This window comes from Rosa rugosa, chromosome 1 (assembly GCF_958449725.1).
Source record: "Rosa rugosa chromosome 1, drRosRugo1.1, whole genome shotgun sequence".
NCBI classification, from domain to species: Eukaryota; Viridiplantae; Streptophyta; class Magnoliopsida; order Rosales; family Rosaceae; genus Rosa; species Rosa rugosa.
In genome coordinates, this window is record NC_084820.1 from 48,636,873 (window position 1) to 48,652,292 (window position 15,420).

General features: G+C 37.9%; 1 protein-coding gene across 1 annotated transcript; it reads right to left on the bottom strand.

Annotated features, from left to right (window-relative positions):
* Positions 1-12,145: 12,145 nt before the first annotated feature.
* LOC133729517 (uncharacterized) lies at positions 12,146-12,978 on the bottom strand. The gene is made up of 2 exons (XM_062157054.1): positions 12,604-12,978; positions 12,146-12,517 (listed from the first exon to the last, which is right to left on the bottom strand). The coding sequence occupies exons 1-2, from the start codon at positions 12,976-12,978 to the stop codon at positions 12,146-12,148; spliced, it is 747 nt and encodes a 248-aa protein (XP_062013038.1).
* Between the last annotated feature and the right edge of the window lie 2,442 nt (positions 12,979-15,420).

Here is a 15,420-nt window from a genome sequence, read left to right on the forward strand (position 1 = left end):
AGAAATGAACATAGTTTGCGATGCTCCACTTCCCTGACAATGAAATCAAACACATAATTTAGCAGAAATGAACATAGTTTGCGATGCTCAACTAATTTGTTGTACTAGTAGCTCAATAACAGTAAACAATGAAACAATCAATTATCAAACACTCATTGTCAAACAATTATCAAACACCCATTATCAAACACTCAAACAGTCATTATCAATCAATTATCAAACACTCATTGTCAAAATCGAAGAAGCAAAACCAAGTAAAAGAAAACAAACTGAAACCAAAATCAATCGAACCAAAATCAAAAGCAATTCTCAAACAAAGAAACTGATGCTCTACTGAAATTGTCAAACTGATGCTCTCATGGTCAAAATCGAAGAAGCAAGCAAGTCTCCCTACCAAAACAGAAACAGAAATTCAAAATCGAAGCAAGCAACTCTCCCTACCGATTCCATCCAGAGACGAGATCAAACGACGTCCTCGGCAATGTTAGTCGGCGTCCTCGGTCGAAGTTCGACGGTGTCCTCTGTCGGAGTTCGACTGCGTCCTCGGTCGTCGTTCGACAGCGTTCGACGTTGTGAGAAGTGACAAATGAGAAGAGCGGCTGTCGAGAGAGACAGAGGTGAAGGTCAAGAGAGATGAGGCTCGAAATTATGAGGGGCTGACTAAGTCAGCTAGGGCTTTCTCTCATTGAGAGTAATCCGGTGCATATGAAAGTATGTGTAACCTGTTTTGCACCAATAACAAATCGACAACCATTTAAAAATAATATTTATTTTAATAAATATTAAATATGCGGGCGGTCCGGTTTTTTCCTGTCGGTTCACAAGGTGAACCCGATCCCGAACCGGAAAAATTCTGTCCAGTGCAGTCAAGTCAATTTCTCACCCTTGTTTCATCTGTTTCGGTCCCCAAGCCAGTTTTTCGGGCCGGTTTTGGCCCTCCGGTTCGGTTTCTGCCCCCCCTAGACTAAACTATCCAAAAGAAAATAACATAAAATTTAAACTTGTATTAAACCCTAACTTAAACCAAACTCATCATCCCAAATTTGAAGTAAATGTAGTCGCCTAAGAACATATTGTTGTACATCGCCAACATGAAACAAATAAGGAAAGGTCACCACAAGCGCAACTAAGAGAGTTAGGCTTTAAACTCACCAATCTACATCCCTACAACTAAGGTCCGGCGAGAGCCAACCCTCAACTTTCAAGAGGAGCTACCACCAAACCATATAACCGTCAAACTAATCCAGCGACCTTCCTAGCCATGAACCCATGGCTGTCATCACGATCACCAAATTTGCTACTGTACTGCCCGCTAACTGCTGCAAACTAACACCTAAGTGATGCGCAACACCATACACTACAAGTTGGACAAGAAGCTGCCACTACCCTTCAAACTAAAGCATGGCCACACGCCACCAGACACATAAGATCAAAACCAATCTACCGAAGGAATAGCAAATCGAAGATCTCAAAACCAACTGTCGATGGACGTTGAGGACCCGATCTAACCACTTGTGAAAACACCTATTAGAAAAGAACAATCTGAAACAATTCCAACAAGCCACGAGGGAAAACAAATTCGTTCTCTTGCTATTATCACCTATAGAAGCGATGCTGAAGACATCCTGAAAACACTAGATCGATGGAACCACTTTTGATGAAAAGATCAACAAACTCACAACACAATAGATTGCTAATGCAGTGTAAACCTCACCACTGAGGAAACTTCACTGCGAGGCTTGTAATGTAGCCTACACGAGAATCAAATCCATTATTGAAGAAAATGATTACAGTTTACAAGTAGTGATATTCAACACAATCACTTTACTAGCAACAATGCTAACTTGTTTACAATTTGAAAGTCCTATTCGATCTACACACAATTGAATCAATCTCTGGTAGACTAATCCAAACAAGACTTTCACTTCAACCTTGTATCAAGGCCTCACTGATCTCAAGTATGATGTATGAGATGAATGCAGTGAACAAGCAAAGTAAATAACAATCAAAGAGAGTTTTACAGAAAACAGTTTGTGAAAACTATGCAGCACACAATGAACACTTAGATCAGAAAACTCTATCATACAGAATGCAGTTTGAAAGCCTTTTATAGAGGAGCAAGACTCCCCCTCAATCGGATCATCTTAACCACATAATAAGATAAACATAGAAGGCAAATCAACCAAATCGTGATACTCAATTAATCCTAACAGATATCAAGTAATTGTGATCTCTCATGATAGTTATCTGATAAGCATTCAAAATCCTTCTAAATGCAGACAAGATATTCAAGATTCTATCTAAGAAATCAAATAAGATCTTGGACAGTTAGGATCCACAATTTATGCATCAATCACATGCAAAATGATATGGAATGTAAACTACCTTTGGTTGAGATCAGTGAGCCTGATTTGCAAGGGATAAGACAGCTGCTGCAATCCTTTTGTTTGAATCTTTCGGTCTTCTAGAGCCATCGGGAAGTAGGAGAGAAAAACTCTCCTAATTCTTTAGATGCTCCGGTCTCCTAGTAGCATTGGGAGAATATGTGTTGAATGGAAATAACCCAAAATACTTACACATCCTATTGCATTTAGAGAAATACCAATGTTTCCACCACCGCACTGCTTACAAAACCTAGTGTTTTAGTATTCTTTTACTTACCAAAAAAGAAGATTGCTTTTCTTATTTTTCAGCAATCTCTCTTTCTCTTGTTAAGTAGTTTTTTTTTATTGGTCTCTTTAAATGTAAAGAAAAATATTTCATAAGTCTAGTCTTATCCCCCCAAAGTATTCTTTTTAGGACTAAATACTAGTTATTACCCTAAACATTAAGGGTAAAAGTCTCTACTATTCTAATTTTATCAAAAACACCGCTGCATTTTTATTATTGATCCAATAGGTCAAATCTGTTAATCTTTTGTCAAATGAGTCCGTTAACTTGCTTATATAGCTCATATGTGTGCCACGTTTTCTAATGTGGCAATGAGGTGGCATATTTAGTCAGCATAAGAGTTGACATGGACTTGGTTGACTCATTTGTGATGACTTGACACTTTCTGATTAAATGGGTGATTCCCACTATTTAAAATCCAAATAAAAAATTTACCAAGAATTGAACCAACCATTGCTCAAACACATGACCTCAATAATTCATGTTTCACATGAAACCACCATACTAACCTCATATTGTTGTACATTGTCCTCATATTTTATATTTATACTTGAAATTTCTAACAAAAACTTTGTACTAATCATTAACCTCAGTTTTTATATTAAAATATATCCCTAGAAATAACTCAAATACTTGAAAATTTTCATCATTGGGTTTTTTATTTTATGTTCTTTCTGAGTATTTTTTATGAAAATAAATGACCACGTACTTGAATTTATCTCAAACAAAAACAAGAAATTTTAGCAATATATCAAAAGAACAATCTATGGTATATAGTATAAATATAAAAACTAAGGACAATGGACAATAATATAAAATTAGCATGGTGGTTTCTTAATCATCTTGTATTCAAGAAGTCATGTGTTCGAGCAATGGTTGGTTCAATTGTTGGAAATTTTTTTATTTGATAGATTTCAAGGAAAAGTATAATATTGGATAAAAAAATGAAAGTGGAACGGTGTTTTTAATGAAATCAGAAGTTTAGTCTTATAAGTAAGATACTAGTCTTGCTGCACGCGCGTATGCGCGTGTAGAAGGGCCGCCCTCGCGGGTGCGAATTTTGTTTTTGAAAAATACATTTCACGTATGCACATTATCGTAAATGTGGTGGCAATCCATCTTACATGGCATGAAAAAAACAATGCATATCATGTATGTTTTCTTCAAGTCCCTCTTACCATCAAAGATGAAGCTTCTTAAAAGCCCAAATCTCTGCTACTATGAAGGTATAGGGTTGGTTTGATCACATAAGTATAAACGAATTTTGATTTGAAATTTGAACACCCTTTCGAGAGGATAGTGAACATATAATTAACAGAAGTTGAGTTTGATGAACTAAATGTCAACTCCAAGAAAAATTATGTACGAAAGCTTAAGGAAAGACAACACTTAGCTCTAGTATATATCTTGCAGATTTAATTTTCAATGTCATTTTTTTTTTACACCAATGACACCGCGGTTGAACCAATGAGTTTAAACCCAGCTTCCTCTATTAAAGTTTCTTTGGACGTTATTATCTTGCAATAAAAGACCCTCTGGCAAGGTGAAAAGATCCTAATAAGCTATAAAAATTTTCATCAAACACAATACATTCAACAAAAACTCTTAAACATGGGGCACAAAAGTCGTATACTAACAACTCCTACCTTAAAAAAAAAAAAAAAAAAAAAAAAAAAAAAAAACTCCTAGCTGCATACATCTGACAGAAATTTTTTTTTTTTTAAAAAATCCCTAAATCTTCTTCCTTGTCATGTTGAGAAAAGTTTGTACAATCTAGTCGTGCCACTACATGTTCAGCCTCTTTAGCTGCATATATTTTGCGACCTCATCTCGAATCCTTTGGGGCCTTTTATTTTGATCCACCTTGTTCCCCCGAATTCCTCCTTTTCTTTAACTTCTTTTGCAGCTTTAGTCATGTATATAATACCAAGTGTATGAAGAAGACACTATCCAACTTAAAAATAAATACATAAAAAAGAAGAAGAAGACACTCTCCAAAGGTAGCTGTTTGGACATCAAATATGATCATCAACATATGGTATTGAATGCAATTTGTCATAATTCTTGTGAGCTTGTCATGCCTTCCCTTCAGCAATGTCTTCTCCCAATTCTTCTTATCGACTTCAGGATCCTTTGTGTCTTCTTCCAACTCAAGACATGATGAGAAAGTAGTTAGAGAAAATTCACCAATGTAATCTTTTAAACTTTCACCCCTATAAACCATCTCGTATACACAGTAACTGTGTAACCTGAAGTCCTGTGGTATGCATAGTTTTCCATGCTTGTTATGCCATCCACGCTTCTCAGGATAAATTAAGACCCGATAAGCTTCACCAAGTGCTAGGGAATCTTTGGCACCCTTGGATTTCCATGATTTTTATTGGGGTGAGCTTGTGTTGCCTTCGATAATAACCCTTTTATATCTTAATATCAGAGGATTCAACATTGATACCCACTATATCTAGCAGAATTATGGCACTATCCCTCACCATACTTGTCAGATCATCACAACCAATGTTATAGCAGAATTGTGATGTCAATTACAAAGTCCAAGAAGGAATCCTAATTTGGAAATAGAAAGAAGTAATGATCAGAGTTATTACTTGGCACCATGATTAACCCATCAACATATTGACAAACAATATCATGAAGTTCTTATTTGGATTATTAAGAACTACCAGTTAATTTCTTTGTTTTCCAAAGAAGCAGTTTCCACACTGAAATGTGGATGCCGATCAATCAGACTTCTCTGCAAACTGCAAAGAAAGTGAAAGTAACTTGGTCATTAGAAAACAATCACACACTAATTAAAAAGCAATAGCAAAAACAAAAACAAAAAAAAATAAACTAACTAATCTCCTTAAGATTATAGAAGAACAATAGTAAAATCAATACCTAGCTCTCTAGTATTTATGATCAAAGAGAAAGGAAACAACAAATTCACCGATCTCTGCATTCTCATCCCTACCTCTCGTCCCGACTTTTCACATGGCTTATGTACTTCCCTTGACTTTGGGTTTTTGGTATTTAGTAATCATAATAGCCTAAAAAAAATCCGAAACGAACATAAATATGCAAAGATTGAGTCCATACAAAAACAACAGTAAAGGAAAATTGGGCATGGAAACAAATTCACTACATATAAACACATTGCAAATATAGTAGCGGAACTGCAAGGGGTACCTGCAATTTGTTCCAGACGTATGGTGTTACGCCCCGTATCCGATTTACCCTTTTACTGTGTTTGAGTGAATTACTATACGTTTTACCGTCCTTGGTTTCAGTTTTTACCATTTAGGGAGGTGCTAGAAGTTGACTTTTTATGGGTTAACAATTTGAGAAAATTTTCTTCACGAAAGTTGTGGGGGACGTTAAACCGAGTCCGTGGACATGTGGTACACTTAAATCGGAGTTCGTATGTGAAATTTATAGCTTAAAATGTGAAAGTTACTGTTCATGATAATAAGTATATATATGGAAAATTACTGTTGGTAGATTTCCATTTTCGGAAATCCACCCCTCACCTCAGTAACTCTCTCTCTCCTCTTTCCCGATTTTTCTCTTCCCCTTCGGCCTCCCTTTGATTTCCGGCCGATCTTCTCTTTCCGGCCACCCAACGACGAACCCAGGGCATAGGACGACGCTTCTCCTCCTCCTTGACACGCCTACGGTGGTGATTCATGACGATTTGGCCGGGATTTTGCAGATCGAGCTTCCAAACTTTACTGTAGCAGTCGGCTTCAATCGTTGATTTCTTCCAATTCCGGCCATCTCCGGCCACAAAACCCGGCATAGTAGAAGCGCCTCGAGCCATTTGTCATTCCCCCTCAAGCTTCTAGCTTCAATTCGTGGTGTAGAGAGCGAATCGAAGAAATTTCAAATCCTAGGGTTCTTGAATTTTATGGAAATTTTCCACCGGCCAAATTGGAGCTTTTCAAGGACGAGAGGAGTCTCCATACGAGGAGAATATCGATCGACGACAGGATTAGCTGAATATTGTAAGTGGACTTTTGTTTTTAAATAATGATGCATGCATTTAGTTCTTAAAGTAATGCTCTAGTTAATTATCATATTACATTTCGAGCATATGATTTATTTTCAGAGATTGATTATTATTTGACGAATTATTTATTTCCGAGGTGATTTCTGGAATTATAATTTTTAATTATATTTCTATTCGTCGATTTGAGATTTTTAAAGGATTTTCAAAATGGGATTTCGATGGAGTTATATTTCTTATTTATTTATCGACTTTCGGTTTTGGCATTGGGAATGCCTTGATGGTGATTTTGGAATTGGTTTTGTTTCGATTTATGGAGATTATGATTTATTATTATTTCTCGCATTTTTGCTATTGAATTGAGATACTCTTGGCGTGTGGGACACGTCATTGGAAATTCATTTGCGAGAGTTGGGGAAGCTTTATGGATTTATGTGGTTTCCGGATTTTCTTTTGCCATACTTTGGGTGACTATTATCATTGCTAGCATTGATTCGTCCGCCTTTGTGGCGAGGTGATGGGATCACCGAAACCCGTCCGCCTTTGTGGCACTGGTTACTGTCTTTGTGACAGTAATGCTGAAGCCCAGTATCCTAATCGCTACACTTAGTGGCGTGTGGGTATATAACGGGAGTATATGAGAATACTTTAGCCTGGGAGGCTATCACCCGAGCCTGGGAGGCTCATTCGTATGGCTACCTTCTTCCCCTACTTTTATATTATTTTTGGGCTAGCGGGGTCTAGTCCGATGATACGATACTCAGCGGATTTAATTTACAGTTTCCAGTTTCCAGTTTCCTGATTTTAAAGATAAATGTTTTACCATTGTTGCATGCATCGAGGTTTTAAAGAAATAAATGTGGGAAAGTATAAAATCCTTTTTCTTTTGAATTGTTTATTTTTGTCCACTCACACTAACGTGTTTTTCAATACTTTTGCCCTGGGCCCTTCGGTTTCAAATGCCCAGTTCTCAGAGTTGCTGCTTGGCGTGTGAGGAGCGAGCCATAGTGACCGCATCAGTTTCCTGCCATCTCATATTGTAGGTTACTTGTTTAACCTCTGTATTCTATCATATTTTCTGTTTAGTTGCTCTGATTACTAAGGGAGTTGTGACCCGAACTTGTAATGAATTATATTTGAGGTTCATGACCTAACTTGGGTGAAATATTGTATTTTAATTTATGGAGCTTCGTTAGACTTTAAGCTTTTGGATTATTATTTGGATTAAATACTTGTTACTCCTCAAACTTTTGCCTGAAAAACAGTTTAGTCCCTCGCCTTTCAAATTAAACTGGATAGTCCTTATTCTTTCTAATTCTCACACAACAGGTCCAAAACAGGTCTAAAATGACTATTCTACCCCTAAGATCCTTTTTTTATTTTTTTCTCTCTCTTTTTTCAATTTCTCTCTCTTTTTTTATTTATGTTTTTGTTTGCCTCAAAATCGTCTCGGCCGAAATGAGGGCTGAGGGACTTGCGGTTGAATCGTCATTCTGAAATAGCGCGGGCGTACCAACTCGCGGCCGAATGGCCGACTGAGGTTTAGATCTGATTTGCGCTTGTATCTGACTACTTTCAAGTGATTGTAGGCCGAGGAAGGAACCCTCTCGGCCGTTGGGTTCTAATGCCTCTGTTGCAAGGACTTCGGTTAAGCGTCAATCCCGACCGGGATCCTCTACCACGTTTACTTCTTGGGTAAACTCAAACGTCCGGGTGACAAGCGAGAGATCTATCGGGTAAAGGTACTCGCAAATCACGGTGAAGACGAAGGTGAAGTGGACTCGGTTGTCAAAGCGTTGTGAGATGATATGTGTGTGAACAAGAACGAATCGCATCGACCCAATCCGGACTGGCCGAAAGAGATCAATGGATGATAATTCTAAGTTATGAACTACTCATAAGTGCGAAAAGTAAAGTGCATATAAAATAAATAAACAAGAAAGTAAAGTGATTGAATGTAAAGTATTGAATTGAAACTAGAAATGAAAACAAGTTGTAAAGGTTGAATCGAAGGCAAAGTACCTATGAGATAGCAAGAGAAAAGTTTGTGAGTAAAAGTTGTATATTGATTTGTTTGTGTGGTGCCGGACCTCTTACAATGATTTACAATGTGCTATATATACAAGTCGAAAACCCTAGCTAACTTGTCCTCCAAGACGTGGAATTGAAGTAGGATTCTCCTTCCTTCTAGGATTGATTCGTCTCATAAAATTCTGACTTGGCTGATATATGAAATCTTCACCATCAAAATCCATTATTGATTTGAACTCCTTCCTTGCAAGGATTCCTTTCTTGAATGAACTCTTCGGCCGACTTTACTACTTGGGTTCGGCTGAACTACTCCACCTTGCCTCGCAGCCCATTTATATAGTTACTCATGTGGACTTGGGCCGTCTAACTTTATGTCTATGAGATCCGTATTTTCTTCATATTTTGGGTCATGTGACCCAAAATCCCAAACCTCCATCGATGCATCCATCTCAACCATACATCTTGAAACTTCTAATTTCGGCTGAATAGCCGAATACTATTTTTATTCCGGTCGAACGACTCAATGCCTCCCTAATCAACCCTCAAATCAACACACATGGGAGTTGCTAAAATCAGGTCCAAACAGTTTTCTGCTTTTCTCTCTCTCCCTCTCCACAAATCGATCTTTTCTCTCTCTCTTTTTTTTTTCTCTTTTTTTTTTTATTTTTTTTTCTGGCTGGTTCTCTCTCTCTCTCTCTCTCTCTCTCTCTCTCTCTCCAAGCTCGTATCCAACCTCGAGTTTATCCACTCGATCCACCGCACTCACTACCACTCTGCAGCGCTTGGTGGGCCCCCTCCACCGCCACAATTCCATCTCCACCTCCGTCGTCGTCCCCACTAAGCTCAGCCACCTCTCCTCCTCCTCATCCTCCACCACTCCCACCAATAAGCCACCTCACTATCATCATCCAACATATTACGAATGATCAGAAACACCCAGATCAGATCGAGCAATAACAACACACTGAAACTACCAGATTACAAACTAGCCGGAAAAGTTGAAGAACTAACCGAAAGGCAATCTCGTAATGTTAGAAGACACCGTCGGTTGACCCTGCTTCCGATCATCGCTTTCTTTCTCTGGATTCAGTTGAAGCTTATTGTTCTTCTGTGTAGTACTAGTACTAGAAGCTGAAGCCGAGCCAGTTGGAGCCAAAGAAGGCGGTGGAGATTTGACTGAGTTGGTGGTTGGGTTCATCAGAGTAGTTGTCGGAGGCGGCGGTGCTGCTGAGCCGGTTGAGGGAGTTGAATCGAAAGACGAGGGCAAGGAAGACAAAGACCCATTTAGTGGCGAGGGCGAGGGAGAAAAGCATAAAGAAATTGAAAAAAGAGAGAGAATATCAATCTGTGGAGAGGGAGAGAGAGAAAAGTAGAAAGAAATTGAAAAAAGAGAGAGAAGATCGATCTGTGGAGAGGGAGAGAGAGAAAAGCAAAAAAAATAAATAAAAAAAGAGAGAGAAATTGAAAAAAGAGAGAGAAAAAAATAAAAAAAGGATCTTGGGGGTAGAATAGTCATTTTAGACATGTTTTGGACATGTTGTGTGAGAATTAGAAAGAATAAGGACTATCCAGTTTAATTTGAAAGGCGAGGGACTAAACTGTTTTTCAGGCAAAAGTTTGAGGAGTAACAAATATTTAATCCTTATTATTTCTATCTTGAGTTTGAGTTGGTTGGAAATTTGGGAGCAGGGTGGCTCCAGGAGGATACAGTTGGGTTATTAGAAGTGTATTTGGTTTCTTACAGGTTTGGGTTGCCTACTTTTAGGGGATATTCTGCCGAAATTTTCGGTAAAATTTTCTTTAAAAGTGGGTCCCGCATGGCCACTTCAGATTTCAGGGTGAAATCTGGGGCGGGTCCTGTCATATGGTTTACCAAAAATGCACCTGAATTGATCCCTGTTTTGGAGAACTGAGCCAAAAAGGGGAAAAAAAAAATGAAACCCTCATAAAAATCCAGAATATTGATAGGTAAACCATATCTTTTAAGTAGATCTTCTACCAATTGAATTGTGATCGTGAGTGGTGGTTCCATAGCAAAGTGGAGAACGTCTTCTGCGCGGTGTGGAAGAAGAAAAACTGATTTGCAGTTTTTGATATATTAGGAGAACGTTAACTGTCTAATCCTCCTATGTTACTCTTTTGCCCTTTGTTTATTATATTAAATATTTGTAGACTTATATAAAGACAGGGACAATTGCAGGGATTACTTAAAATTTAACTTTAAGGCTTATTGACTTAATTAATACTGATATTATTATTTATTATGGAGTGATATTGAGCTCATGAAGAATGTGAAAGTGATTGGGGAAATAGAAGAGTGATGTCCATTTGAACACAAACTCTAATGAAGAGGGTAACTCTATTAAGAGTATTTTGGTGAATATGATCAACTTTGACAACCATAAATAACGACTATATATTGGCCTAATTTCAATAATCAAAGTGTAGATATGACATTTTGACACAAACCTACTTAGTTGTTATGTCACACTCGTGATCACACTGTGTGTGTCACCTCTCAGGACAAAAATCATGGTGGATTGACTGAAAGATACAAAGTTTTTGATGGTGCCTCAAAACTAGCCATAACCCATAGGATCAATTGTGGCTATACCAAATCTGAGTTGTTTAGTTTGCCAACAAAATCTGATAATGGCATAACAAGATAGTCAATTAGGGAGGTTAACCATTTCCACTATTCCTTCTCTAAAATAGCATTGGTTAAACGAAGAAAAAAAAAAAAAAACTTGAGAGAAGTAGAGTTAACCATGTCCACTATTCCTTACATTTTAGTTTGAAAATTTTACAAGACTCAGAGAAACTATTAAGTAGTCATGAACTACCCTAACCTAATATTGTTGTACATTGTCCTCAATTTTTATATTTATACCTTGAAATTTGTAACAAAAACATTTCTTTATACTAATCATTAACCTCTGTTTTTATATTATAAATATATCCCTAGAAATTACTCAAGTACTTAAAAAATTTCAAAATTTCTAACAAAAACATTTCTTTATATAATCATTAACCTCAGTTTTTATATTAAAAAAATCCCTAGAAATAACTCAAATACTTAAAAAATTTCATCATTGGGTTTTTTTATTTTGTGTTTTTTCTAAGTATTTTTTTATGAAAATGAATGAATACGTTCTTGAGTTTATCTCAAACAAAAACAAATTAAGGTTAATGAATATTTTATTTCTCATAAAGCAAAAAACAGATTAATGAATATTTTTTGATTGAAATTTTAGAGATATATCAAAACAACAATCTAAGGTATATGGTATAAATATATACTAAGGACAATGGACAATAATCTGAGATTAGCATGGTGGTTTCTTGTTCAATTTGTATTCAAGAAGTCATGTGCTTGAGCAATGGTTGGTTCAATTGTTGCGAAATTTTTTATTTGATAGATTTTAAATAGTGAGACCTACTCATTCAATCAGAAAGTGACACATCATCAAAAATAAGTCCATCAAGTAATGCATAATGGGCGGCATCATGTATACCCAAATTCAGCTCCTCGAGATTGGACAGATTATGCAACATTAGAATTCCTCTATCAGTGATTCGAGAGCATCCTTGAAGGATAAGCGTTTTCATGGTTCTTGACGAAGAACCTTTCACAAGTATCTCGATCCCAATATCACTAATAGCACAAGCGGATAAATCTAAATAGTGCAGAGCCATACCATTGAGGTAGCACAGTGCCATATCTGTGACATAGAAGCAGTGCCTAAGATCCAGATGCGCCAGAGAAGTAATACGTGACAGGACTTGAATATCTGCATCTCGAATCATGCCTCCAGGCTGAAAATGAGTGAGGCGGGGGGGGGGGGGGGTAGCGCATTGATTACCCGAGCAAATCCATCAACCAATCTTAGATCAAGATATACCTGAACCAATTTAGGACAGCCGTGTGCCACAGAAAGAATCCCATTCAACAAAGAACGTCGATTTGGTGGTACCATTGCATTTGCAGCAGAGAGCCTGAGATCCAAGATCTCTAACTTTGGACACGCTTGGGCCACGAAGCTCAAGTCTTCATCGGAAAGAGCACCAGAAGATGCAAACTCCACTACATTTGGACACTGTGAGAGCAATCTCCGGTTCGGAAGTTCACGATAATAGCGAATTGAGGAACGGCACCAGCGCCTAGCCTTCAATAGTTGCTTTGACACCTCAGACAGGGCATCTCGGTCCCAGCTGTAGGTGAGCCGGTTGATAATTATAGCAAGAACCTCGTCAAGTAGCTCAGAAATGTGACCCATCGGAGTCCCCTGGTTGTTAAGAAGGATCGGTTGGAGCGGTTTTGGATCAAGAACTTGATCGTAGAATAGGATTTTCTGGGCGAGAAATGAAAGAACTTGAGTCCGAGAATGGGGTTTTGGGACAGAGATTTGACTCAAGAACGTGATCGGAGAATAGGATTTTCTGGGCGAGAAATGAAAGAACTTGACTCCAAGAATGGGGTTTCAGGACAGAGATTTGATCAAGAACGTGATCGGAGAATTGGGTTTTCTGGGCGAGAAATGAAAGAACTTGACTCCGAGAATGGGGTTTCGGGACAGAGATTTGATCAAGAACGTGATCAGAGAATTGGGTTTTCTGGGCGAGAAATGAAAGAACTTGACTCCGAGAATGGGGTTTCGGGACAGAGATTTGATCAAGAACGTGATCGGAGAATTGGGTTTCTTGAGAAAAGCGGGAAATGAGAGAACTTTGATTCGGAGAATGGGGTTTTGGGAGAGAGAATGAGGTGATTTTGCAACGGTTTAGCTGACCTGGACTAACAGTAGCTGGTTCCTTTTAAGGCTATGACTTTGAGTTTATTATCACATTGTATCTACCATGCTTATACTTGTACAGTCGCTTGTTAATGTTTTGGAATAAGCCCGTGTTCTACCTCTTTGTTTATGTTTTCTGTGAACCTTAGAGCAAGTTCACCCATTGGGTCACCATGCCACCCACTATTCACTACTTTTTAGTGTTAATTTCACCATCTGGATCACAAGCACAGTGTATTTTGTGCCCTGAGTCACGGGCACAGTGTATTTCGTGACCCAGAGAATGAAAATATACACTAAAAAGTAGTGAATAGTAGGTGACCCAACGGGCGAACTTGCTCTTAGCCCAAACCTTTTGACTACACAGGTTTGTTTTATTGTCTTCATTGTTCTTTTAAATTCTGAGTCTACATTGAATGCCTTGTTGTCAAGGTGGTTATAAGTCGCTTGTTCTGTAGGCTTGTCTAGGCGAGTTAAATAAGGCAGCTGATATCATTGTTATCTATGGAAAGACCGGAGAGCAGAAGCTTGTGTTGGGACATCTCATTCCCGGTCAAATCCCACAGTTGTCATTTGATTTGGTCCTTGATGATGAGTTTGAACTATCCCACAACTGGAAAAGTGGTATTGTCCACTTTGCTGGTTATCAATCCGTAATGGGAGATGAAAATCCTTTCACTATATTTCTGTACTTTTCAGTAATTGGAGTTTTATTTTCAGCTAGTTATTACTAGAGGAGGCTGTTTACTCGGGTTATACTTGTTAAACTGGTTTACAGATTTTGTGCCTGCTGCCATTAGTTCTGTAGGGTATGCTTTATTCCATATTTTTCAAATATGACCTCCATAGCATTTTCAATATGTCATACATGATAACTTAAATTAAACTTGTCTTCTGTAGGTATCGAGTATTTCTGGGGCACAAACAATACTTCGTTTCTTCAGACGTAGGTGCAGGAAAGATGCAATGGTATGCATTTCACAAGGAACCAGTTGGTGGTGCTGATGCCCCCAATGATCCTTATGCTCAAGATGCCCTTAGACTTTTCTCGTAGATATATGCAATTAAGCACATAAATTCTCGTTAGCAAATGAAGCTAGAATTTGTAAATGGGTATAAGAAACTACCCGAACATAAAATATGCTAGGATATCAAGTGAAGTTCTCTCTAGTTAGTGGCTGGTGGGGAGTAATATATATTTCTAGCCCACTTATCGTTCTTTCTCTGATCAGGGCCAAATTCATAATATGCACAATTTCATATCAGGATTTAATTGTAATAGTATAAACTATATGAGACCATATTTCAGATGTGCACAATTATGAGATTAAATGATGCATTATCACGTCATACTCGACAGAGTATTGTTGGGACATCTTATTCCAGCTCTGTGTTTCTTTTTTGTGATATGGAAAGAAATATGTAATTGATTTGTTATATATTGTCCCTTGTTTGGCAAGTAAAAAGGAAAGGTTGCTTCAAATATTTGATGGGTGGTGTGATAATGTGGTAGATTTGCTACTTGCCACAAAGGAAGATGCAATTCTACGACGTGACATATATGATAGGACGCCAACTTTATCCTGGGGAAAGGGTAATGTGACCTTGCTTGGAGATTCTGTCTGTGCTATGCCAGCCAAATTTGGGTCAAGGGGATGCATGGACATTGAAGTATGCTTGTCACGCCCTTGATTTTTAACACAAATAAAAATCGATATATAATCCCATAATTATACATGCGCGATCGTTCAGCCATCAATACAAAATACCTGGAAAATTTTTCCCTTTAACTACACACATATTGATGCCCTGAACCTACTATGTCAATATTGACCCACACCACAGAGTCATATATTACATAAGCTTACGAATTAAATTGTCAACAGCAAGATAAAACGTAAATGCTCCTCAGAGCTTACTACAACG